The sequence below is a fragment of the Amphibalanus amphitrite genome, unplaced genomic scaffold, assembly GCF_019059575.1.
Source record: "Amphibalanus amphitrite isolate SeventyFive unplaced genomic scaffold, NRLGWU_Aamphi_draft 000087F_arrow, whole genome shotgun sequence".
Lineage (NCBI taxonomy): Eukaryota > Metazoa > Arthropoda > Thecostraca > Balanomorpha > Balanidae > Amphibalanus > Amphibalanus amphitrite.
The window spans coordinates 831,948-857,987 of record NW_024881583.1 but is presented as its reverse complement, the minus strand read 5'-3'; the positions used below and the strand labels follow the sequence as shown (position 1 = coordinate 857,987).

Sequence of the window (26,040 nt, the reverse complement as noted above, 5' to 3'; positions counted from 1 at the left end):
GCTTGGGTGCATCATCTGGTTGATGTGGGATTTCATCAACAGGACGCATCTGCTCTTAATTGCTCCTCAAAGATGGAGTTCTGCAGAGGCCGCAACATCAGACTCGACTTCCGAGAGCTGACAAAGCGGCGGGGCGAGCTGCTGCGGTACAAAATGGACGTGCTGAAGCCTGGCCAGATGGCTGGGCACTGCCGGTGAGTCCAGTGTAAAATTTTTCCGGTATTAGCCTGGAAAATCACAGTTAATGAAATCTGCTAATTTTTCATCCTGGCTCATAATTTTCATCTTTCAACACAAATGCACCAAATCCTTATTCAAATCGGTTAAAATGTCCCAAAATAATGTTAGAAGGTTAAAAACTGCACCTATCATGAAAACCACAAAAAATATACATGATAAATTATACGCACCTTCCTTTCCAATCAGCAATGATAGAAATGACCATGGAAATATCTCAGCACAGTGTATATATCATGCGCTTCGTGATTGCCTCGATTAAAAAAAGAAACAGAACAATAAAAAGGTGTAGGTAAGTGCAGATAAATACACTCGATAATACAATATTATCAATCAAATAATGTCTAAAAATTAAAATTAAATTAATTTATTGCTTTTGTATAAACATTCCCTGAAGAATTGCATTAAACTAGTTCTACAACTGAATGATGAAATTAGGATGAAAAAGCATTAAAAAGGCCAGGCTGAGGATGAAATTTTCCAGGTAACCGCGGGGATCTCTCACGCCTTCATGAAGTTTCCAAATCATCTGCTGTTTGGATTAGCATGTTAAATGGATCGTTCTCCATGTTTGCTGAAGATATAATCGAAAAATATTGAATATTAGGGAAATTATAGCTGTTTTCTTACAGAGTGTCCGAGGATGAAAAATTCTTCGATTTTTAGTCACCAGTCGAGAATGCTTGTAGGGAGTCTAGTCAATATTTTTATGACTGTAATGCATTTTTTAGAAGATAAGACACTGGACTTCGTTATAAGATACATACAAACTCTTAGATTGCTGTTGATATAAAAATATTGCCTTTCGAAAATGAACAAAAATTTCATCCTCGGACTGGTGTCCAGGTTGCAACATGGACGCAAGCTATCTCATGATTTGATGAAAGATATGGCAAATACTATACATATGTGACAGCCTCGATCATTTTTGAACTGTGTGGTGCAAGTTTCTTCCGATTTGATGCCATGCAGGCTGGGTAATGTCTCGAGGGAAATTGCACCTCTTACGGTGTCGGGGGCCGGGTTCGGTTTAATGCAACGCAATTATTTAGTAGCCGCATTTGCTGGCGCCAGCGTGACAAACTACGGCGCAAACAACGCGTCGCGTCGTGCCTTCCGTTTTCAGAGAGGGTAATGATCAGGATATATATATATATATATATATATATATATATATATATATATATAAGCAACGTAATGATAATGCGTCGCTGGGTAGCTCTCTGAAACCTGGTAGGTATTTTTATTTTCAGAATTATTTTAATTTTACATTGTGAAAAAGTTTTTCACCTTCAACTCGAGCACTATCCTCTCTGATCAGAGAAGATGGTGCTGATTGTTGCCCATAACTTGTGAATAATGACCATAGGTCCATACTGATACGATGAAATTTTAGCCCATTTGCTTATATTTTCAACGTGTGCCCATCTAAAACAATGTTTCTGCATTTATTTGATGAGTCAGTCCTGATTAGCATCTTTTCAAAAAACTGTCCCCATTTCTGCTTGTACCTGGATACCTCCTTACCCAATGACTCGGATATGATGATATCAGACATGCAGTCTTGTCAAATCATGTGCTAGGTAGCTAATTTTGAGAATGAATTGACTGCAGGAATATTCATAAATATGTCACTTACTGTAGATCATTCTTATTACCTATGAATAAGACAGCAACTTGAACTACATATCTAGCTGATCAAAAAGGTGGATGAATGACCTCGGCTTGGATGGTGCACTGAACCACCAACCATGGTGAAGATTTCCATAGTATCTGTTCAAAAATCATCATTGCATGTTAAGATCGGTCAATTTTTTTCATCACTGACTGGTAAAAAACAAAACTTTTTTCATCTGCACAGGTAACGGTGAAGTAAAAATTTTACACTGGGTGAGTCCCACCTCACGAGTGGGAGCTCTGTCCCCACCACACACAGTAACTTCTGGTAATGTCCAATTTGGTACCTTCTTTATAAGGGGAATCCATAACTTCAGTTGACTTACTGTGGAGCAAATCATTCTGATGAATGTTGTACAAGTGTATTAAAGTCTATTCCATTTAAATTTATATGATATCTATCTCACATATAAAATAGCATAAATGGTGGTCACCTGTCTGTCAGCACCCAGCGATTGTCCATGCTCGCCCTCGCACCATGCTAACGATCGTCTCCACGAGTAGGGTCCACACTATGCCGTGACCGCCCCGCTCCTGTGCCCTGCAGCGTGGACCGTGACCGGCTGTCGTCCGAGCTGGAGTTTATGAGTGCGCTGCAGTCGTGGTCACCCGAGATCCAGCACCTGACGCAGGCGGAGAGACCGCTAACCGGTCGGCCAGAGTGCGACCGGGTCGTCACCACACCCACCTACATCATGAAACTCGACGCCTGTGAGTCGAGTAGCAATTGGTAATGTCCTTTTTTTGGACGTTATTTGAGTTTTTATCGTCGAAATGCGGTAGGGATATGAGTTGCGACGCCAGAACTTGTGACCAATACTATCAAGCTATTATAAGAACTTTCTGCCCTGCTAACTTTTATTTGAAGCACGGACCTCTGCATACATCTTAAGACTTTGACATGAAGGGCTGTAGAATTGTGGAAACATGTCAAAATGATGTTCGTAGACCGTTTTATGCCGTATTTGCGACTCGTAGCTCCCTCATTGACTGCAAGTCTTTTCGTCGACCGCAGCGGTCAGCATGTACCACCACTTCTGCGACTTTTTCAACCTGTACGCCAGCCAGCACCTGAACGACTCGATGGACGGCGACCACCCGGGCTCATTCCACCGCGACAAGCAGATCCTCATCTGGGAGAACGTGCCCTACCGGTCCGCCTTCGCGCCCATGTTCCAGGTGGGGTGGTCTCAGCAATTGATGGACTTTGGTGGGGGTGGATGTTTTTCGTGCCGTCTGATTTTAACTGGGCAGCGTTGGAGTGTGTGGTGGTTATCTATGAAATGTAGTTGGCTAATTTACTTGAGAAACCGTCATCACCGAAACCGGACTCTTGAAGTGGACGAATTATTCACTTGTAGATGTCCATCGGCTTAGCGTAAATAAGAGCATATTTGTGTTAAAAGTACTCAAATCGACAAGCGATCTGCGTCGAAGCATTTTTACGTTCCTAACAATACACAAATTTTCTTTGAATCATGAGTGTAGTTCACCCACACGTCTAATGGACGTTTCTGTTCCTGCAGGTGTTCTCCAGCCGTCCCATTTGGTCTCTGAATGACGTCATTGGCCAGCGGGTCTGCTTCAAAGACGTGGTGTTCCCGCTGCCACCCAGGATGATTTTCGGGCTGTTCTACAACACACCGCTGGTGAGGCGCCCATTTTTGACAATGTCCACGGTCCAACATAGTGCAGCACGTAGCCGTATAATGTGACACTACACTGACTGTTGCGACGTTGAATGCCGTATGTGACGTCCAGTGAGGCCATGCCTGTTATTTGTGACGCCTATTTTACTAACAACTTGGTTGTCGCCACCGGACTGTCGCCATAATGACTTGTTTCACGCCCCGGTCACCTTATTCGGGTCATTTACAGGGTGTCCCATAAGTTCGTTCTCACCTTATATTTGCATGTAAAACAGAGTACATTGCGTTTTGATATGTTTATAACCCCTCAATGTGCTCCCCATTTCATAGGCAAACACATGAATACATGCTGCGACATGCCAACCGGCATGTTTGGCAGCATAACAGGCTTGAAGTTAGCCCAGACTGACTTGGCATGCGCCGTGAGCTCCTCAATGCTGAAACACCGGTTCGCTTCGACGAGCCTCGATTTCAATATTCCCAACACATTTTTATGAAATTTGGATCCGATGAGTTGGCTGGGATGTGATCTTACCACACACGCCTATCACAGTCTCCTGGCACTGCTTCTAAGCTTTGCTTGACCTGTGCACTGATGCACTGTCTTGCTTGAAGATGAGCCTACGACCTCCCGGATGCCATTTTCTCCTAAAAAGATGTGGTCATACTTGCGGTTCGAGTTAAGCTAGAAAGCTGAAACTCCTACTAGATCTTCTTGGAGAAGCATTCTGCGTCCCAAGACTGTTTCTGGAGTATCAATCGCATTGTGATCAGTGTCTGGACGCATATTACCCCACATTACCGTGACTCTGGCCTTTTGCATAGGAATAAAGCGGGATGACATAAAAGCCTTTTACGTCGCCCATATGGGACCGATTTGGGGTTTGCACCGGTGGTTTATCTCGAGCACGGACTAGGTAGTCCAGATGACCACATTGATGCCATCGGCCCTTCAGTTTTTTAGCCTCAGGCATAACGAAACACATGTTTGGCCATTTTAAGACGTTTTTGACTGTTTTGAGCCCTCCGGTAAGTAGAGCTTAAGTCACCTTGAGTTAGGTACCCCGAAATGATACTCTTCGACAGCTGGTAATGCATCCTGAAAAGCCTATTTACCAACTTTCGAACGCTAAGACCTTTTTGACAGCCATTTTCGCGCCACACAGTTTTGGCCACATGGCTCACTCGTGAAAGCTGACAAAAAAGAGCGTAAACTTGCAGCGATTGACTCCCGACAAATCATCGGCGTCACTTGTTGACTGTGCGTCCAGTTAGCGACAGACATTGGCTACATACTGGATGGCCTCAATCACCCTCAACCGTCGTGAATGGCCCAGTGTGGACTAAATACCGAGACGTTCCCGTATCGGAGACCTCTATGTTGCGGCGTAAGCCGTCTCCACAGGAAGTGAACTCTCTGGCAAAAAAATATTTTGTCTAGACGAATTAGTTACCGTGGAGCACATTCACAGTTGCCATGGCAACCCCAAAAGCTCAGTTACAAAATAAATTAAGCGTGGCTTTAAATAAGAGAGCCTCTAAAAGAAAAATTTAGGTGAGAAGGAACTTATGGGACACCCTGTAGTTTGATTACACTGTGGCGACGATGAGCAAATGCAGCCTGGACGCCCCTAAAACCAATGCATCATCATCATGACTTTATGACCACTTTCTCCTTTCCAGGTGCCCGGCTGCCGTCAGAGCGGTCTGTTCCACGCCTTCCAGCGGCACGTCCTGCACCGGCTGGGTCTGCCGCTGCGGCGAACCGTCGCCGACGACACGGTGCGCGTGGTGTGGATCTCGCGACAGTCGCGTCACAGGCGGGTGCTGAACGAGGCGCGCATCCTGAAGGCGCTCAGAAAACAGCAGGGAGTCGAGGTTTGTTTGTTTGTTTATTGGGGCTTTCGGGCGCGTCGACTGCAAAGGTCATTTTGCGCCCATAACGTCGCGCTAGTAAAACAAGTGTTTCAAAAGAAGAAACTTTCTAGATATCAAGACTAGAAAGTAAAAGACTTTATGAAAAAGACAGGGTAAAATAAAACAACGCAAGAGCGTCGTAATAGACAACTGACTAGACAAGGAGACTAGAGAGGATTTGGGTCAGGTCGAGTAAATCGCTTGGAATTTGACTGCACGGATAAAGGAAAAGATGTTGCCAGATAAAACCCAGGGTGACTCGTCACCCAGCAGGTGGCGGACAGTGGTGCCCGGAGCGATGCGGCCGAGGTAGCGCGTCCGGTCTGGTTCTAAAAGTGGACAAGATAAGAGCACGTGAGCGACGGTAAGAGGCGCGGAACAACCGTTGCAAATGGCCTGCTCGTCTCCGCGGAGGAGGTGGCCATGCGTGGCATATGTATGGCCGATTCGGAGCCTGCACAAGATCACCTCGTTGGACCGGTTGTCTTGCAAGCAAGACCTCCATGGCTCCAAAGTCGGCTTCACCTCACGGAGCTTTCCGCCTCCACGTAGGCTCCACTCTGCCTGCCACTCAGAGAGAATGAAAGATCGCACAGCCGAATAAAGGTCACGCGCCGGCAATGGCAGACGTCGAGTGCAGGAGGCTGCGGCCGCGCGCCTCGCGGCCGCATCTGCCAGCTCGTTGCCGTGTATGCCGACGTGGCTGGGAATCCAGCAGAACTGAACAAATTTTCCCGATTGTTCCACTGACTGAAGTCGAGCTAAAATGTCTTGAACGATCGGGTCAACTGGATTAAAACTCCGTAACGCCAAAAGGCTACTTAGGGAGTCCGATAAAATCAAGTAAGAAAGGCCGTCCGACACCTCGATAAAACACAGAGCCTTCTCGATGGCGACTAGCTCAGATGAAAACACCGAGGCAAAAGAAGGTAGAGAGAATGAGCGGGTATCGCGACCTGCGATAAAAGCACATCCCACTCCCTCAGGTGTTTTTGATCCGTCTGTAAAAATGGTGTTAAAACCATCGTACGAGACGATGTGTTGCAAGGCCCTGACTCGCGCCTCACAAGGCAGCAAGTCATCCTTCTTAACTTCGGAGAGTGAGAGATCTACTTGAGGTTTTGCGTGTTTCCAAGGCGGAGAGGACGTACCCCAGCTACGTCGTACGACACGTAAACCTATGTTGGCTGCGGAGAAGAGACCTCTCATGCGCGCTCCAAAGCAGAGCGATTGTCGCGCTCTGTCAAGTCGAGTGTAGTAGGTGGAGAAGACGTACGGATACGTCGGATGCGTCGGGAACTGACGCAGTTTCAGCGCATAGCGCATCCCAAGCATCTGGCGGCGTAGGGATAGAGGCGGCTCGTGCGCTTCAGCAAGAAGGCTGCTGCTGGGCGAGGTGCGGAATGCTCCGGTGGCGACACGGATTGCAGCATGATGGACTGCGTCGAGGACCTTTTTGCTGGATTGGCTCGCTGAATCATACACAAAAGAAGCGTAATCCAGCTTCGACCGAACTATCGATCGGTACAGGAGAAGAAGGGTCCTGCGGTCCGCACCATAAGATGTGCGAGCAACACATTTTAAAACGTTCAGGGATTTAAAACACCGTTCCCGAAGCGTTCTAAAATGTTCCTTATACGTCAAGCTACTGTCAAAATAAATCCCAAGAAACTTCGCCACCGGCCGAGTGGGAATCACCTGTCCGTAGAGCTTGATTCCCAAAGCTAGGTCGTCACAACGTCGGCGGCAAAAGTGCATTGCCACGGTCTTCGCTGTGGAAAAACGAAGACCATTCTTACCGCTCCACCTCTCCAAACGTGTTACGGCGAGCTGCAGCTGTCTAGCCGCGTGTCGAGCGCTTGAAGCAGCAAACCAAATGGCAAAATCGTCGACAAAAAGCGATCTCCCGATGGAAACCGGGAGGTCGTCGACGATGTCATTGATTGCCACCGCGAACAGCGCCACACTGAGCACCCCACCCTGGGGAACTCCGTTCTCCTGGGTAAAACTGCTCGAGAAATCACTGCCAACTCGGACTTTAAACCGACGACCCGATAAAAAATTCTTGATAAAGAGGCCCATCCGGCCGCGTATGCCGTACTTATATACTTTGGAAAGTATGCTGTGTCGTAAGACTGTATCATAGGCCGCCTCAATATCAAAGAACAGTGCTCCAAGGTGCTTCTTTTCAGTAAAACAGGTGCGTATCTCGGTGTCAAGGGCTAAAATGTGGTCAACAGGGCTGCGGTGCTTTCTAAAACCGCACTGGGCGTTTGTAAAAACACCGTGATGTTCCAGAAACCAGCTAAAACGCACATTGACCATCTTCTCCATCAGCTTTGAAAGCGATGATGTGAGAGAGATGGGCCGATAATGGAGAGGGTCATGTCCCGACTTGCCAGCCTTCAAGATAGGAATGATAATGGCTTCCCGCCAGGTCTCAGGGAAGGTGCCAGTCTCCCAAAGCGAATTGAAGGTTGCTAGCAGCGCCTCGAGGGCAACTGTGGGTAGATGACGGAGCATGTCGTTGTGGACTGCATCCGGACCTTCTGAGACGCTGCGCAACGAGCTGATGGCAGACGTGAGTTCAGCCATAGAGAAAGGCTCGTTGTACACCAAATTTTCAGCTGTGCTGAAGTCCACGGCGGCTGGTGCAGGTCGTGAGGACGGCTCTCCTCGGCAGCGCTGATAGAGTGCACGGCCTATCGTCTCTGCGACGTCTGAAGGGTGAGATATGTCCGTGTTGTTCACTCTTAAAACCGGAAGCGGAACAGAGCTGAACCGGCCTTCAATGCGCTTCATGCGTGCCCATATTTGCGTCGTAGGAGTAAAACGGTTTAAGGAACTTACGTAAGTGCGCCATGAAACAGCCTTTGCCTCCTTTAAAACGCGTCGGGCAAAAGCCCGCGCTCTCTTAAAAGCGATGAGGTTCTCAGTAGTACTACTCCGGTCAAACTTTCTAAAAGCGCGCTTCCTGGCACGAATCGCATCTCCGCATTCCTTGGTCCACCACGGGACCGGAGGACGACGAGGCTGACTCGACGTCTTGGGTATGCACCCGTTTGCGGAGTCAATGAGTAAACATGTAAAATCCTCTGTAGACATCACAGAGGGGTCGGCTCTGGATAAAACAGAGGCCTCTACAGCGGCCTGGAATTCGCCCCAGTCGGCTTTCCGAACATTCCACCTAGGTGGACGGTTGCCTGACACTGGGGACTCCTGGTGCTCCAGCCACACTGGGAAGTGGTCGCTCCCGAGTGGGTCGTCATGGACGGACCAGGTAAAAAGCTGAGCTAGCCGCGGACTCACTAAGCTCAGGTCCAGAGCCGATGTTTGACCGGAGGGTGTTGTAAAATGGGTGCGCTGTCCTGTATTTAAAATACACAGCGCCTCATCGCGGATAAAAGATTCTAAAAGTCGACCACGAGTGCCAGTCGTGTCGCATCCCCACGCCAGGCTATGGGCATTAAAATCGCCGACTACCAGGACCGGAGGTGGAAGCTCATCGACGAGTCGATGCAGCTCAACCACCGGGAGCGCTATACCTGGTGGTAGGTATAAAGAGCACACTGTCAGTTCCCGGTGGTTGAAATCAACTCTGGCGGCCACCGCCTGCAGGGGAGTCTGCAGCGGCACCTGGCGAGCAGGTACGCTGTGGTGAACCGCCAGAAGCACTCCTCCATGGGCAATGGTAGGGGTGTCCAGGTCTCTTCTAAAAACAGAGTAGCCCTTGATGGCAAAGGTAACGTTTGGCGCTAGCTTGGTCTCCTGGAGACCTAAAACAAGGGGTGTGCGCCAACGGATAAGAGACTGTAGGTCCTGGTAGTTGGCCCGGAGGCCTCTACAGTTCCACTGTAGAATAAAAGGCGTGGTTAAAAAGGCGCAAAAAGGGCGCGTATAACATGAGGCAAAGGCGCACACAGATACCTGACTGACCACAAAAAAGGTAAAAAGCACCGAGAGAAATGCACCTGGTAAAAAAGCGCAATAGCGCGAAAAAGATAAAAGGATAAAAGAGGAAATGACTAGACTGAAAGACTAGACTAGGTCCTCTAACTCCGAGGAGGCGCTCCCCCCGTAACGGATACGGGGATGCCCCGAGCCCTCTCGGTGTAGCCTCCCTTCAGCAGAGGCAGATCGGGCGTGGCTCGAGCCCTGCTGGGGCTTTTTCGCCCGGGGGGCGTCACCCTCCGAGGGTGACCAGCTCGGGGGCGTCTGCCGCTTGGCGAGGCGCCCTGGAGCCGCGGAGGTCTGTTGCCGCCCCGACGGGGATGTCGAGGCGGCGGCCTGTGTCCTCGACACAGGCGTCTCTGGCAGCGGCGGTGGTGGCCGCCGCTGCGGAGGTGGAGGAGGCGGCGGGGGACCCATGATGGGCCGAGTCCCCGCCTCAGGTGTCTCCGGGGTGTCAGCGGCAACAGCCGCATTGGCACTCCCGGAGGAGGAGTCGGCAGACGAGGCTTCCTTAGCCTCGAGGGCCTTCTGGACGAGGCGAGCCCTCCTCGCCTCTCGTGCCCTCCTCTCCTCCTCCCCCCGCCGCAGCGCCTCCTGCACCGCCGTGGGCGGTCGGGGGCGGGGCGGGGTGGGTGGCGCCTTACCCTGCGCCGGGGGGCGCCGACCACCCTGTCGGCGCTGGACGACGGCCCAGCCGTCTCCATCACCGTTCGCGGCTGGAACGGGACTGGGTGGACCCCACACTGACTCTTGAGCAGCCTGCTCTGTGTTTCTCGGCGGCGCACGAGGCGCCGTGGTGTCCGCTGAGTCACCAGTGGCTACGACGGTGAGGCCGAATCGTTTGAGAAGCTGCACGAGCTGTGCTACACTCATCTGGGAGGCATCGGTAGAGTTTGTGACTCTCACCTTCTGGGCATACGAGGTCTTCGGGTGACTCTGGTTGTACACCTCCCGGGCCTCTTTGAAAGACAAATTTCTGGTAGCCTTGATGGTCATGATCTCTTTCTCCTTGACGTATGCAGGGCAAGACCTATCATACGCGGAGTGCGGCGTCTGCCCCTCCCCGCAGTTGACGCATCGGGGGGTCTCCGAGTCACAGGTTTCGTCAGTGTGGTCCTGCGAAGCACACTTGGAGCACGTGGGTCTTCCTCGGCAGTTGTCCTTTGTGTGGCCGAAACGTTGGCAGCGGAAGCAGCGCATGGGCGCTGGGACGAAAGGCCGCACGCGAACCTTCACGTAGCCCACGCGAATCTCACTCGGCAAGTCAGTAGAGTCAAAAGTCAGAATGATGTTGTTGGTCGAGACCGTGCCTCTCTTCGTCATGATGCGGCGAGCCGCTGTCACGCCGAAATCGGCGAGCCCGTCCGCAATGTCCTCGTCGCTCACTCCCCTCAGATCGAAGCAGTTAATGACCCCTCGTGAGGAGTTCTTAGAGCGGTGGGGCTCCACTGTAAGCGGGATGGAGACGAGCCTCCGGCCGGATGCCCGTCCCTCGGAGAACACGAAGCGAGTAGCGTCCAACGCTTTCGCCGCCTCCTCGCTTTTCCTGAACTCGACCTCCAGCGCGCCATCACGCATCCGGTCACAACGAACGATTGAACCAAACCGGTCGCAGCCATCCTTCCGCTGGAAGGGCGACAGAGAGCTCAGCTCCCTGTCTGCGCTCCGGAAGATAAGGATCTTAGGAGATCGTGGACCTTTGTCGAGCACCGTTCGCCTGTCGGCCGAGGCCAACGGGCGAGGATCGGCCGAGGCCGAGGGATTGGACTGGAGGGAAGGGGGATCGGTCAAGTTATCCATGTGAAAGAGTTGGTCTCCGCCAGCTCGGCCGCCGACGCTCCGCAACGGCGCCGCTACAAGGCCTGGGACGGCCGAGCTGACTGTACGGGACTTGGCGGCACCTTCCGAGGGGGAGAGAGAGGCTCACCACCCCCCACGGTCGGATACCGCCTCCTCCCTTGACGCCTCGCCGAGTCACCGCCAGGGGCAGCGACAGATCAGCCCCACCGACGGAGGACGAGCACAAGTGCCCGAACCCCGCCGGCGACACCTCTCCGACACCACCCCCGGCGGCATCACGACTGGGAATGGCTCCTCAAGTGCGGCGCCCCACTGAGTGTCCCGCCCTTACAGAACTCAGGGCCAAAGAGGCGTGTTGCCCAGCCACCGCGACTGGCTCCGCACGGTGGGGGGCTCAACCTCCAGGATCCCGTTGTCCTGGGGTACGGGTCGGCTCGCCTAGCCTAGTAAAACCGGCTGGTACCCGAGGGGACGCCACTCCCCTTACACTAGCCCAACTCGGCTGTGTTCCTGCGGGTGCAAAAACAACGAAAAAGGGGGGAAAAGGAATCAGAAAGCTGTGATCGAACGAAACGCGGACATCCGGTGAGAAGCAAAGCAAAAGCAAACAAAGACCGCTCAAGAGAAACAAAACCACGGAAACCGAGAAAAGTCGGGCCGTACCATCTGTCCATCCAGCGATCAAAGCAAGTCGCAGGCAAGCATGGGTCAAGCTGGGGCCGAGGGGGCGCTACTCCCCTTGCTGGCCGAGGCCAGGGCCGCCGCGGGGCAAGGGCCCAAGGAACCCAGTCCGACAGCAGCCCGAGCCACTGCCAACCCCCTGCGGGGCCAATCCTGCAGACACTCCATCCAGTAAGCAAGGCAAGTCCAGGTCAAACGCGCGTCAAGCTGGGGCCGAGGGGGCGCTACTCCCCTTACTGGCCGAAGTCACAGCCGCCGCAAAGCCGGGGCCAGGTTACCCCGGCTAAGCAGCAGCTCTGACCACGGTCAGCCCCCTGCGGGGGGGAGTCGAGGTGGTCAAGGTGGGTCATATATGGGGACGGCTGGAGCCGTGGGGAAGTCAGTGTGGAATGTGAAATGCTCTGTGGAGTGGGGATGGTTTCTTGCAAGTTGTCGCTGGGTTGGGCAAATGGGCTGGGTTGCGATTTCTCGTCTCTTGATGGTAGATTATTTACCGTAGGATAGTTTATTTCCCCGACCCCGGTAGTGGTGCGTTTTCTCGCCGGGCCGACTTTCTACCCTCTCTTTGCTGACGCCCTCTTCGGTCCTTGCTGACGCTCTACCCCTCCCTCCTCACTGACGCTCTACCCTCCCCGCGCTGACTACCCCTCCGTGCTGAGTAATCATCTCAGTGCTGACTCTCCCCTCTCCGTGCTCCAGGCGGCGTTCACACACGCCACCCCGTTCGTGGACCAGGTGCGGCTGGTGTCCGGCTCAGACGTGCTGGTCGGTCTGCACGGCGCCGGGCTCACCCACATGCTCCTGCTGCCCGACTGGGGTGCCGTGTTCGAGCTCTATCACTGCCAGGACCCCGACTGCTACAGCGACCTGGCGCGGCTCCGAGGGCTGTCCTACACCACATGGGAGAAACCCGAGCTCATCACGCCGCAGAACCAGGTTCGTACGCCTTAAGGCCGCCCCACACCGGACCTCGCATGCGGGCTGCGAGTTTTTGGGTTTTCGGGTTTCCTCAAAATCAAATAATACAAACTAAGCTGAGTGAGCCACACTACCATCGAACAAACGAGTCTGCATGTTTTTAGCTTGCGAGCCACCTTGCATTGCATTCTAAAAGTTGATTTTGAGTCAACTTTCTATTTTCCTCGCTGCGAGGTCTGCGAGCTCTGCGAGGTTTGCGGGTTTTTCGTTGAAGTCGAATTTAGGTTCGTTGCGCTGGTTTTGCGACTATGTGTAATTTCTTGAAGGTGTACCGGCTTCACTGCATTCATGAAGTTACCATAAGGGAACGGTTAATCACTCTATGAATTAGTATTATGCCCTCAAACTCAAAACCCGCAAACTCGCAACCCGCATGCGAGGTCCGGTGTGGGGCGGCCATTAGAGACTTTCAAAGAATGCCGTTTGATTTCCCTTGGTTTGTCAACTAGTCCGACAAACCAAGGGAAATGAAACGGCATACAAACCAAGGGAAATGAAACGGCATTCTTTAGAAGTCTCTAAGGAGTCGCTCAGCCAACGGCTTATGTGGTACGGCTCTCTTATTGACAGTAACTCTGTCGTTAGTCTGTACTGGTACTCTATCCATCCGACCCTGACCTGCGATGCTTTCCTCGGTGAGTGAGTAAGTTGACCGCCAAACGCTGACCGTCCCGTCCCCCCTGCTCCCCCAGGGCGAGCACCCGGAGCTGGGCGCCCACGAGAAGTTTACCAATTACACTCTGGACGTGGCAGAGACAATACGCCTGGTGCTGCACTCGGTGGCGCAGGTCCGCGCCCACCCGCGGTACAGGAGCGCCAGGCAGGCCCACGAGGCGCTCCAGCGGCCCGCCAGGGACGAGCTGTGATTGGTCAGTGACGTCAGCTTGGTCAGACGTACAGTGACGTCAGAAACCCATTGTGATTGGCCAGGAGGGTTGAGGGGTGTTAGTGCTGCTGTTACTAGTCTTGAGTCAGTGGTGCAGGAACCAAGTCTTCCATCATGATCCCCGTGCCTTTTTAATCGGGCCGTGATAAGTGGATCTCTCGCGGCGTTGTGTGACGCCTCCACGGGTCCCTTACTAACGCTCTTTCGGCCGTCCATTTGCGGGTACAATACGGGCCTGTCCTGTTGGCCGTTTGTTCTTCGGTCTTTGGTACACATTCCTGGTTCCCTTCGCCGCGCGTTGTTGGTGGTCTCATAATTGTTAACTCATTCAGCTCACATTGCTCAGTGCTCAACTCATATTTACATCTCGTTTTGTTGTTTTTCAAAACATTACTTGTTTGTAGCAATAATCTTACTGTTGCGTATTTGTCGCCCTACTGTCGTTACACTGCATATGATAGCAGTTATCTGTGCATTCATCCGGGCTATAAATGACGCCAGTAGCACAGCAGTGGCCACGTAGCCTCGCGTTCAGTCCAGTGCCCTACCTTCGCAATAATTTCAGTCCAGTGCCCGTTCGCGCTAACTTTATAACCAATAATCATAACATCTAACGAACATGTGCGAAGAACGGCAGAATTTGACTAGGTAAATTCATCTCAGCTCCAATGTTTGTTGAGACTAATAATCCGCGGAAATACCAGCATGCCGATGTCCCAAGTTGTGTTACAATACATGTTTTGTAATTAATTTAGCTTATTTTGTTCAAGCAGTTTAAGCATATGCATAGTAAAATCCAACCTTCGGCGTCTTTAACGTTAACGTGTTAACACCGGCAAATATTTCGAGTAACACATTTATTTCATGTTTAATTTAAACAATTGAGCCATACTGTAACACATGAAATCAACAGACAACTATAACAGCCTGCGACACGATACGACGGTACACACCTGTACCGTCTATAGCACCACCATATGACGGCGACCTGACCCCGCCGGCGGCCGTCACCGGGCCCGCAGCCGCGCGGCCAGGCGGCGGGCGTGGGCGACAATTTTACCGGTGAGCAGCTCGTCCTCCTGCAGTCGACTGAGCACGTCCTCCACAGAGGCCAGGTCTTCGGTCCGCTCTGTCGGGCGGAGAGCGGAGGAAACACGTCAGGACGACGAACCGAGGCCAATTACACCGACAAAACACGTTCCGGCGAGACGGAACAGCAAGAAAATGTCCACAGCCATTACCCATTGCCTGTTAGCAAGACTACAACTAAATATCGTCGGTAAGACAACGAATACGTCGTCAGTAGGGCATCATCAACAAAAGCGCGGATGGCACTCTAGTCGGACCACAAATACTTATCGTCAGGAAAGCCGCACATGCGTCGCCATGGCTATTTTCCAAGGCATATTCCCGCGAGGACTGAAATGTACGATTGCCATTATCACTCAACACCCAGCACAGCCTACCAGTTCAGCCAATCAGTTCCAACACAACCATCCTACTCGTCCCACCACAGTCGTCCCACCATCCCGCCACCCACCGTAAGCGTTGAGCAGTGCCCAGTAGACAGCCTGGCGTGCCTCCTTGTGTGGCACCGCCTGTAGCAGCGTGACCAGCGCGTCCGAGTCGCCGGCGCGCGCCAGCCGACTGCAGTGCCGCTTCAGCCGGTCACCCGAGAAGTGCGCGCTCCGGCCCAGTGTCTGAGGGGGAGGTAGAGAGTGAAGGTTCAACGGTGATAGGACTGACACGAAACGCTGAGACGGCTGTCACCCTGGACCGGGGGCCAGCTGCACTCGAACAATAGTTATAAGTCCTAGTTTAGCTGCCAAGCTGCTCTTGGCATGTGTATTTCACGTCTCTGCAGCAGCCATAATCGTAATTAACAACGTTGTTCGGTATGTAAATAATAAACGAGAGCCCCTGGAATGAAGATCACTCATATTGGAACAGCGAGCTACCCTCTCGCGGGAGCACATATGATTTATGTGCCGTCATCAGTTATTGCTCTACGCTCGGCGGCATTGATTGTCGCGACTCACGCAGGGGTGGATAATTGTGCCGAGTTGGGGTAGCACGAGCTTTCCCAATCCCACGCCGGCTTGGCTTTAGAGCCGCAACAGACGGCGGAGGTCAAGGTCACCGCTAGGGCGGCGGCGGATTTGCTGCGCCCGTGCTACCCCAACTCAGCACATTTGTTCACCCCTGGACTCACGGACCTTTGATTCCGTGTGGCTTGAGCGTCACCCCCTCGCCCTTACCTGCATGACGCGTCGCGCCTGGATCACGTGACCTGCCTCGGCGAGCGCCAGCGCCAGCTCATACTGGGCGGCGTCGGCGCCGTGCAGCTTCGCCAGCTGTGGGGAACAGCGGTCAGACAGCGGTTAAGTCAGATTTCGGCACGGTGGAGGAGCGGTCAGGTCCTGTCATGGCGGGGGAACCGGTCATGTCCTGTGGTCACATGATCTGACTACTGGTTGGGGCCTCGCGTGTCACAACTGTGTCCATGCGCCCCTCCCCTCCTCCCTCGCCCAACCTCATCACCCTTTCCGTCAGTGACGGCGTCCCCTGCTCTACCAGTTCACCCCCACAGTTGGAGCTCTCACTCTCACTTCTCCCTTACAGTCTCAGATCTCTGTGCCCCTCCCTGCCGTCCGCCCCTCCCAGCGTGTCTGTAGTACTGCCCACCTGTTGCGCCACGTCGTCCAGCAGTTGGTGCCGCCGGTCCGAGTTTTCCAGCCGGGCCACCTCCACCATCAGACCGTGCGAGTAGGCGGCCAGCCGGTGGTCGCGGGCGCACCGACAAAACTGCTCCACCGCGCCGGCCACGTCGCCGCTGCGGGCGGGCACGGACCGGTCCGTCAGTTCAGTTAGCGTCCTCTGATGTAAAACGTAGCTAGCGAGAGGCCTCGGCTAAGGTAAATGCAAGTTATATTTCAGACAAAATCACATACGACTTAAAGTACAAAGTACATAGCACCGTCGGCCCACGATGAAACAAGGCGTATCTATTACAATTGAAAAAGCATGAACGAACTAATATGGCTACGAATATGACTCGAGCACTCTAGCCCCACGGCGTGCAAAAAAAGCGTAGGTAACGTTAATTAACGCACGATTGTTTGTCAAACGTCCAACAAGACGTCAACCAGCCGTGAGCCGACCACATCATTTGCACTGCGGCCTTTCCCCAAACATCACACACATTTCGTCATCTTGCTCTCTCGACACCGCGGTTTCCCCACCACTCATCTAACTTTCATAGCATTCGTCGACAGACCATTTGATTACACACTTGAACCACTGTGTCTTGAATACGAATGCGGTTTCTAAATGCGAATCTCCAGCCGTCTCAGTTCTATTTCCTCTCTTCCGGCCGGGGCACGCGATCTTCTTTGTGCTAAACTCCTTTATCAACCGGCATTATCCCGTGTTAAGCGCTGGTATAAATGTGCACACAGTCTTGGAGCCTCTTCCAGTAACCAGATGTGTCCACCGTCAGAAAGCAGCCGGGCGCGCCGTGCCGATGAATCCGTGCAAAGTCGGCACAGGTCAGTCGGTCGTCCCCGTCACAGTCGCGGGCGTTGCGCTCCATGTACTTCCTGATGGTCAGCGCCGCACAGAACGGGTCCCCGGCGCACGATTCATGCGTTTCATCGCTGAAATCCGGCTCGTCGCCTATCCTGGCGTCCTCAAAGTAGGGGAGCGTGATGCCAAACGGGCCGAGGGCGCCACTCGCGTTCAGGCCGGGCGACAGGTTACACCCGCGGCTGGTGGCGAGACAGATACAGCCGATACACTCGGGCGTCACATCCACGGCCGCTGCCGGGAGCACGGCGAGTACGGCTAGCACGGCGCGGTACGGCTCCATCGCCGCCGCCTCCACACTCGCTCTGCAGCCGGGCGCGGAGTCGGGGGAGCTCGGGGCGGCGCGCTATCGGCACCGCTTCCCCCCGCGGGCGCCGCCGGATGGTGACTAATGCGAACGCGCAGACGCGGGCGAGTCGGTAGCGGCGGATGGTCGCATGGCCAGCGCGCCACGGGAACCGGCAGTTGAATAGACGCACGGTAATCGGACCCTAGCGCGGTTAGAGGCGGAGTAGCAATCGCAGTTACACGAGCCGCGCTTGTATGTGTTGGCGAATGATGCATCTTTGACCGGCGGAAGTCAATGCAGGAGCCCTCTTTATCAACCATTCCTGCACAAATGACTCACCAACCGACCAGATTATCACGCCGAGGGCGCCCCGTGACCCACCAGCTGACCCCGCACCACCACAGGGGCGCCTCATGAGGCATGACTCACCAGTCACCAGTACTACTGACCCCTGCACCAACCCGGGGGCGCCGGGCACTCACCTGACGAGGTGCGCCCGGACCATCTGTCCCCAGTGGTGAGCCGTGGGCGCCACCACACCCCTGGACTCCAGCAGACGCAGCAGTCGGCCGGTGAGCTCCGGGTCGCCCCAGTCGGCGGCAGCCGCCAGCAGGCGCCAGCAGCCCATCGACAGCCGAGACCGGTCGTCCTCCGGCTCCAGCCGCTCCAGCAGCGACACCGCGTCTGCAACATGGAACGGCGAGGGGGAGACGTTAGCCAAGGGCGGAGACAGGGAGCGACGCAGGATAGGGAACGAGGTGACGTCAGACAGGGATGTCAGACTGGGGATCAGTGGCGGAAAGTAAAGGAAATGTGACTTCAGACGGGAATGGCGGTGATCTCGAACAGAGGACGAAAGCTGACGATATGGGAGTGACCTAAAGGGAAAAACAGCAGCGCACATACCGAATCGGCAAAACACCGAACTCGGAGGAATGATAAGTGTAGGACAAAAAAAAACGTACCCCGTCATATCAGAATCGTACAGCATACCACGGGGTGAATATTTGGCAGAAACTATTAACATACATTGCACCATCATCGGATTGAACGAAACACAGGTACGCCAGTCAAAATAAAAGCATCAACAAGACACGCCTTCGCCACCCCCCGCTTCCAATTCCCTTTGCCTCTCTTCCTATCGCCGCAACACTTCTCTTTTCGTCCCGTTCAAGCCCCCGCCACCCGACCACCGCGCCGCTCCGTCTCCCCTCCCACTCTCACCGTCTGAGTGGCCGCGGCGCACCAGCAGCGCGGCCAGGTCGAGCCGTTTGAACTGGTCCAGGAACCGGCCGGCGCCGGGGCTCCGCTCCAGGCGGCGCTGATAGTCCAGCGCTCCCTCCAGCCGGCCGTGGTGGACGTGAACGGCCAGCAGGGCGGACAGCACGCCCGGGGTGAGCGGCTCACCGTCCGCGCCCGGCTCACTGACCCGGGACAGCTCCTACCGGGGACGGAGGGGAGGGTTAGAGGGGCGGGAACAGCCACCCACCGTCCGCCAACGGCTCACTGACCCGGGACAGTTCCTACCGAGCGGAGGGGCGGGTCAGAGGGCAGGGTCAGATGGTAGGGTAAGAGGAGGAAGTTGGAGAATTTAGTAGTGTGAGAGGCGCAGACTCAAAGGAACAGAGGTGCATGTAACAATGGTTGGGCAGAATATCAAGTTCACTGGCCAGGCTCACGGGTGAAAACCGTAGCTGGGCGAGATCACCAGGTCAAGATCAGGGCCCAGGGGTCTTACCTCTTCCAGCGCAACGGCTCGCTCCAAATTGTGTTTTCGGCAGTGCATAAGGATGAGTTTCCTGAGTATTCCTCGCGTGTTTCCGCCCTTCTTGGTGAGCTCCACCAGGTGGTCCTCCAGGTCGTCCACAGAGGCGTCCTGAGGCTGCAGCAAACCATAAACTGTGTCATCGACAGCGCGAGCAAATGTGTCTGAGTCTGAGTGTCTAGTCTGAGTTTGTCTAGTCTGAGTGAAGAATATTATTGAGAATTATTTGGTAGCCCACTTATGACCGTTGTACATAATATAACCATTGGAAAATGACACGAATCGAGCCCATCCGGCAATTCTAACGGTCACATCATCAAATGCAGCCCCTTCCCTGCATCAAACCCGTTCCCCCAGCCGCTCCCTGTCAGTGTTGGGAGAGGGAGTGTCACCATCCCCGGTCTCACCAGTCCGGTGCCGGCGTCGGTGTTCTCCCAGGGCTGGGAGCTGACGGCTGCGTCAGCCAGCCGCTGTAGCGCCGACTGGAGGTCCGCCAGCTCGGCCGGCGGCAGCCGCTCACACGCCAGCTCGGCGGCTGCTGGGGACACACGCAGCCCGGCCGGGCCCGCCGCCTGTAACGGACGGAGGGGACAGTCAGTGTCAGAGGCGCAGCCGCTACCTGTACCGATCAATAGGGGTGTCATGGAAGGGTGACAAAGACTATGAACAAGTCCAAGAACGGATTACGTGCCATATCCCGACAATCATGGAATGACGCAGTAAGTCAGGAAGTGACTGGCACTGCTATCAAACAGGTCGCTTGAAGCAATAATGTGCAATATGCTACCAAACATCAGCGTATGATCATGCGGCTATATCAGCAGTAAAACCGACACACCGCCTCACTCAAGTAACCCGCTGTTGTCTGCCAGCCCGTCCATCCCTTCTCGTTCGCTCCTACCTGCACCAGCTGCCGCAGCAGATTGGCCTGTCGGGGGGAGCGCGCCGCCGCCTGGCTCAGCTCCACAAATACCGCCCCCACCGGGTCCTCGTGGGCGGCCCGCCGGTCCAGGGCGCAGCGCAGCAGGCGGGCGCAGGCGTCAGCGGGCACCGCGGGCCCGGCCGGATGCTGCGCGGAGTACAGTATGGCCGGTATCAGCACGGCCACGGAGACGGAGGAGGCGTACCGCTCACCTGGTGAGAGACAGGGTGGGGGAGTAGAAGGCTATGTTAGCAGAGGGGAGGGTTTGGTCAGTTAGAGGAGGACCATTGCGGTGGATTCGGTAAGTTAGGGGACGGGTCCGGTCAGTCATTGGGGTCCCATCAGTCATGGGGCGGGACCTGCCTGTCCCAGTCAGTCAGATTCGGGTGCTGGTTGTCAGTCGTGTTAGGGTGCTCGTTGTCAGTTAGGGTGCTAGTTGTCAGTCGGGTTAGGGCGCTCGTTGCCAATCTGGTCACTCAGATGAAACGGCTGATGGGGTGATACAGACTACACAAAAAGCCAACGGACTGACCGAAACGGCGATAACCCGTGACGATTGTGGTGACTGTGCCGGGCACAGTGTGCCCCTAACCAGGACCCAGTATGCCCATTGCCCAGCACCCCTACCACTCACAGGCCGCGGCCGCCTTGTGCCAGTGTCCGCTGGCCAGCAGACGGGCTACCAGCGCGTCTGCCGCTGCCGCCGCCGTCAGCCCGGCCTCCTTCAGGTGTTGCACCACCCGCTCGGGCGGCGGCCACGCGTCCCGCTCGTACACGGGGAGGGCGTACTCTCGGAGCGTCTCCAGACCGGGCGGCGCGCCCGACGATACCATCTCGGACAGTGTGTCGCGCACACCTGGCGGCGGACGGCGGCGCAGGAGTTACATACGAGTCGGAACGGTACGACGGGCCACAGACTCACAACCACGAGACACGAAACAGTGGACATCAAAGCCACACAGTGAACCTTAACCCGCGCCCTGGTGGGGTCTGTTTATAACGCGACCTGGTGGGGGGGGGGGCATTTTTTGCCCCCCCCCCTCATATCTCCGAAACTACTGGACGGATCCACAAAATTCAAACGGCGTTCGAAAGGCCTGTCAAATTTGTCGAGGGAAACCAAATTTCATTGACCTCGGGGTCACCGATGACGTCACAGGTCAGGTCAAAGATGGAATGTTTCACCGTTCACGGGTCTTCTAGGGAATGCGCTATAACACCGAGGAAAACGCATTTTGTCGAGAATCAGCGATAGGGCGTCAGTTGCCTAGTAGATATGTTGCTATTAGAGGTCACTGACAATACCAGGTCAGGTCACAGGTCAGGTCACCAAGGGTCACAGGTCAGGTCACATGAGCCCAACTTTACTAGGGTTGTGTGATGCATGTTTTATGGCCAATTTTTCATTTCCAACTCAATGGTGTTGGTTATAAGACTATCAGGTACGGCTTAGGTCACTTTCTGGTGAAGTTCAGGTCAAGGTCAGGTCAAGGTCAGGCCAAAAAAGGTCAAATTTTAAAGTTGATAGTTTTGCATAAAATGGGTATTGATTCGATGCAGCTCGTCACGGGGAGTCTAATGATGGTCTTTGTTTTGCGCTACGGGGTCTAGAATTGCTAAAAAATGAGTTTGAAAATTTGACGTCATCAATTTTGAACAGTTTTTTCGCTATAACTTCGCCAAAAAAGAGGTATCAATCTCAAATTTGGTATATGGATGGAAGGCGGTAAGGACTATCACATATATTCCGGTTTTTGCGAAATTCAAAAAACTTTTTGGATTTTTCGATTATTATATCAAAAAAAAATATTTTTTGATTTTTGGGGGTCAGAATCCAAAAATTTCAAAAATCCGAGATAGCAGTTTTGTAGCCCTGTTGATTCTACAGCTTTTATGTCTTTATCATTTTTCTGTATTTGCAAAGCTATAGGCCTGACAGCTCTTCCCGCGAAACCCTTTTTTGGGTCGAAAACGACAGAATATGACGTCACTCTGACGTCATTTCCGGCCAACCTATCATAGCCTTTGGAAAAAATTTTGGTCACAATGTGTAAAATTGATGTCCGGGAGGGTACTGAAAGTTTGTTTGATGACGATTGGCGCAGCGGTTCTGGAGATATATCGAAAAGTCTGGAGGGGGGGGGGGCAAAAAATAGCCCCCCCCCCCCCACCAGGTCACGGGTTAACGAGCACGCTACTTTGGCATCCACAAATGTCAGAAAGGAGATTGCACATTTAGTCTATTATCTATGAATAAAACAATTATTCATTTAAAATTTATCCACACTACCAGACCCATACCGCCCCGTCCAACGACCTCTGTGCTTCCCGCTCTACCTTATCCGTCCCGCCCTGACAGCATCGCCCTGTTCCCCGCGGTACCCTCTGCCACCTACCCTCCACACTGCCCTCCCTGGCCTGCTGCAGCAGCGCCGGCCAGAACAGGTGCTCTCTGAGTGGCAGACCGGCGCGGCGGGCGGCCAGCAGCACCTCCAGCGCCGCCTTCCACCGGCCGACCCGGTACAGTACCTCGGCGGCAGTGAACCAGGCGGTGGGCAGGAGGGGGCCGTCGTGCAGCGCGGCGCACACCTCTCCGATCGCGGACACCGGCTGGGGGGGGGGGGGGGGAGGGGGAGGGCCATGCTGGTGATATTTGTGTGTCAATGGCTTTGTGTGTCTGGAGAAGCTTTGAAACAAGAAATCTGGCACTGCTTAGCAGTTGGATAACAACGATAGAAGGCAAACACAGCTAGCAAGGGACCCTGGGCCCATCGTTTAAATCAGGGAAGCCGTCGAACAATATACGAGGACACCCCTGAGTTTGATGTAGAGTGTGTGGGGAATAGTTGTGTCCGTTAGGTGTGCGGAGGTCCCGCCTGGGAGCCCCACCGCATCCATCGGGCAGCTGACCCGGCCGCGGCGACGGGCTCACCTGGTCCGTGACGGCCATCTCTGTGAGCAGCGCGCGCGCCAGCCGGGCCAGCTCGCGCTCCGAGCCGCCGTGACTCAGTGCCGTGGTGAGCAGCAGCAGCGCGGTGCGGTGCTGGCCGAGCCGCACCAGCCGCCGCTGCAGGCGGACACAGCCGCCCCAGTGGTGGCCCCAGCGCGGCCACGGCACCAGCGGCACCACCTGTGGTCGGTGGAAGGTCAGAGAGGGTGCAGAGGGAACTCCGGGCACCACCACAACCGGCGCCGCAGTTAGATCCAGTCATCGGATTTAGTCAGCCCTAACCTTCATGGAGCTCCACTTTGAGCCCGTACAAGGATTACCGAGCATCCACGCCTAAGCAGCTGTTTGTCTCTTGTCTTCTCTTTCCTATCCATGATGTTCAAAAACCTGCCGTAACTACGTAATAACACTAACCTGACAAGAACGTCTACTGTCACTAAACGGTGATGCTAAGTCCCGCGTAGGCCGGACCGTCCCCTGGCCGCAGCTGGCGCGGCAGCTCACCTGCTGCAGCTGCTCCAGCTGGCCGCTGCTGAGCAGCTGTCCCAGCAGCGACACGCCCTGTCCGAGCGTCAGCTGTCCGCGCTGCTGGTACCAGCGGGACAGCAGAGCGGCCAGCGGGCCCGGCCGGCGCGCCGCGATGTAGACGCGCATCAGCAGCAGCTGGTGGTCCGAGTCGTCCTCGGAGGCGGCCGGGAGCAGCGCCTGAGCCATGTCCCGCGCCGTGTCCAGGTCACTGACGGAGACCCACGGGACGAGCGTCACAAGCGGGGTCAGGTCACTTGGAAAGATAGATGGGGTCAGGTCAATAGGAAAGATAGGGGTCAAGTCACTAGGGGAGGCAGATAAGGATCAGGTCAACCGGTATAGACGGAAAACGTTATCACCGTCACCGGTGACACCCTTAAATCGCACTCGCAGCGCCCTCCCCGTCCCCGTGTCGCCGTCTCACCCGTCGGCGGCGTGCGCCACGATGACGGCGTGCAGGGCGTCCAGCGGCGGCTGGTGACCGGCGGCGCGCAGTCGCTCCAGCAGCGGCGCAGTGTCGGCCAGCCGGCCGGCGGCGCAGAGACAGCGCACCAGGTGTCCGACCGACTCCGGCTCGGCGCGCGCCGCCACGGCGTCTCTCAGAGACGCCGGCGGCGGCAGCGCCGCGTCCCGGTACAGCTGCAGCCACAGCAGTTCGGCCTCCGCGGACGGCGCACCCCCGCCTGCCGGAGCGGACAGGCGGAGAGACGGCGGGTTGAGGCATCCGAGGGTGGGTTGGAGACTAATGATACGCGTGAACACACGAGTCTTAAGATCAGCTAGTGATCTTCTCAGACTGATTTCAGGTTAAAATTGTTAACAGATGAAAAAAAATGCATAAGATGTAGTCACAAACTGCTGTAAAAAGAGCAATCTGCAATAGTTTCCCAAATATTTGTGAAATCCCTAAAGACATTCGTAAATACACCCATGCCTTCGACATCACTCAAAAAATCGTTGATATGCATCCGCAAGAACAGCTGTAAGGAAGCACGAACTGTTCTTATGACGGAGAATCACATCGTGGCTCATACTCACCTTCCTCTGTAACCAGATTCCAGAGTTGCTCTAGATGTTCTGAAGTGGCTCCCCGACCGCCGGCCACCGAACGGAAGGCGCCCAAAATCGACAAACAGTTCCTTACGCGGTCCTCCGCGTCTGAAATTCGATATTGGGCGTAAGCGTCGACCATGTGCCAACATAAGAAGTACATATTCACTTCAGTACTAATCTAATGAGATAGAGTTGAATGTGCTGTTTGTTTGTTTGTTTGTTTGTTGGGGGTTAGGGGCGCGCCGACTGCGAGGACATTTTGCGCCCATGAATGTGCTGTTTCCCAACTGTTTCCCAATGGCAAATTAAAATCACATATTCTTCGACAGAGGATACTGCATACCTGTGTCTTTGAGAGCTGACAGTAAGCTATCGATAGGTCTGAAGTGCCAATCCCTCTGGCGAGAGGAGAATCTCCGCACCACCTCCTCGACTGACTGCTGCTCCGGTCTGACACCGTCTGTAAGTGGTGGCGTGGCCGTGCTAAAGTGGACGCAACTCGCCATTGTTCTGTCGACCAGGAGCAAAGAAACGCCTCAGGTCAATCTCCACACCCTACCTGGGCATCTTTAAACAATTCTGATGTTAACTGACTAACTGGTACCCAAATCAAAACAAGTTTACAAATTGCCACATACATTCCCAGGAAAATGTCACAGTGGTGAAACACACTTAGGTATCATATTCTTTTGAAGTCTTTACCTCAAATCATCAATGTGAAATTTCTCACTCAACTGGAAGCTCAGAAATGCTCATAAATGACTTTAAAAAAGAATGCTCTTGCTGTGAGGCCATATTCACAGCCAGTTGAAACAAAGCAGGTAAAAATAACTCATGAGCAGTATCTGTAGTAGCAAGCACCGGCTAGTAATGGCTGCTAGTTTTTAATGTCACCATTGTGGCATTGCCTTTCCACACATACCTACATAAGTTTGGTAGAGACTGGACAACAGAAAGAGAAAATGTTAGAGATAACACACTTATCATGCTGTAAAGCTAGCACATACCTGAGTCTGACAGTGGGTATGCTGTTCAGATGAAATGTTCTTGAAGGGAAGGCATAGGAAGCTCCCCTGACTTCTCTTGATCTGATCACCAAATGTCTCAAAACTCTTCTGCATAGTGAAGACAGCATGACTTTCTTGAACAAAATGAATATATATCTTAAATCT

The 26,040-nt window shown here is 53.9% G+C and overlaps 3 protein-coding genes across 7 annotated transcripts in view; 1 reads left to right on the top strand and 2 right to left on the bottom strand.

Moving 5' to 3' along the window:
• The window catches only part of LOC122379946, a 6,187-nt gene extending 5,694 nt beyond the window's left edge, over nucleotides 1–493 (bottom strand). Inside the window, exon 1 of one of the 2 annotated variants that reach the window (XM_043362633.1) lies at nucleotides 411–493. Coding sequence is in view for 1 of the 2 variants with exons in the window: in XM_043362632.1 (XP_043218567.1) it covers nucleotides 411–445 (35 nt within the window). In the remaining variant the exon portion in view is untranslated. The remainder of the gene's footprint in view (nucleotides 1–410) is intronic. The other variant, XM_043362632.1, reaches the window with a different exon arrangement.
• The window catches only part of LOC122379945 (EGF domain-specific O-linked N-acetylglucosamine transferase-like), a 16,452-nt gene extending 1,926 nt beyond the window's left edge, over nucleotides 1–14,526 (top strand). The window contains exons 3-10 of one of the 4 annotated variants that reach the window (XM_043362628.1): nucleotides 43–194; nucleotides 2,462–2,625; nucleotides 2,930–3,093; nucleotides 3,441–3,563; nucleotides 5,247–5,441; nucleotides 12,245–12,253; nucleotides 12,612–12,848; nucleotides 13,583–14,526. In XM_043362628.1, the coding sequence (XP_043218563.1) occupies nucleotides 43–194; nucleotides 2,462–2,625; nucleotides 2,930–3,093; nucleotides 3,441–3,563; nucleotides 5,247–5,441; nucleotides 12,245–12,253; nucleotides 12,612–12,848; nucleotides 13,583–13,756 (1,218 nt within the window). In that variant the 3' untranslated portion in view covers nucleotides 13,757–14,526. The remainder of the gene's footprint in view (nucleotides 1–42; nucleotides 195–2,461; nucleotides 2,626–2,929; nucleotides 3,094–3,440; nucleotides 3,564–5,246; nucleotides 5,442–12,244; nucleotides 12,254–12,611; nucleotides 12,849–13,582) is intronic. The other 3 variants (XM_043362630.1, XM_043362631.1, XM_043362629.1) reach the window with 3 other exon arrangements.
• On the bottom strand, nucleotides 14,255–26,040 carry LOC122379944 (leucine-rich PPR motif-containing protein, mitochondrial-like). Its single transcript, XM_043362625.1, has 17 exons — nucleotides 25,876–26,040; nucleotides 25,212–25,378; nucleotides 24,854–24,973; nucleotides 24,240–24,498; nucleotides 23,792–24,023; nucleotides 23,270–23,467; nucleotides 22,734–22,947; nucleotides 20,972–21,193; nucleotides 20,317–20,549; nucleotides 19,823–19,987; nucleotides 19,389–19,532; nucleotides 18,875–19,091; nucleotides 18,133–18,334; nucleotides 16,462–16,609; nucleotides 16,035–16,130; nucleotides 15,317–15,476; nucleotides 14,255–14,905 (listed from the first exon to the last, which is right to left on the bottom strand). The coding sequence occupies exons 1-17, from the start codon at nucleotides 26,001–26,003 to the stop codon at nucleotides 14,784–14,786; spliced, it is 3,027 nt and encodes a 1,008-aa protein (XP_043218560.1). The 5' UTR covers nucleotides 26,004–26,040; the 3' UTR covers nucleotides 14,255–14,783.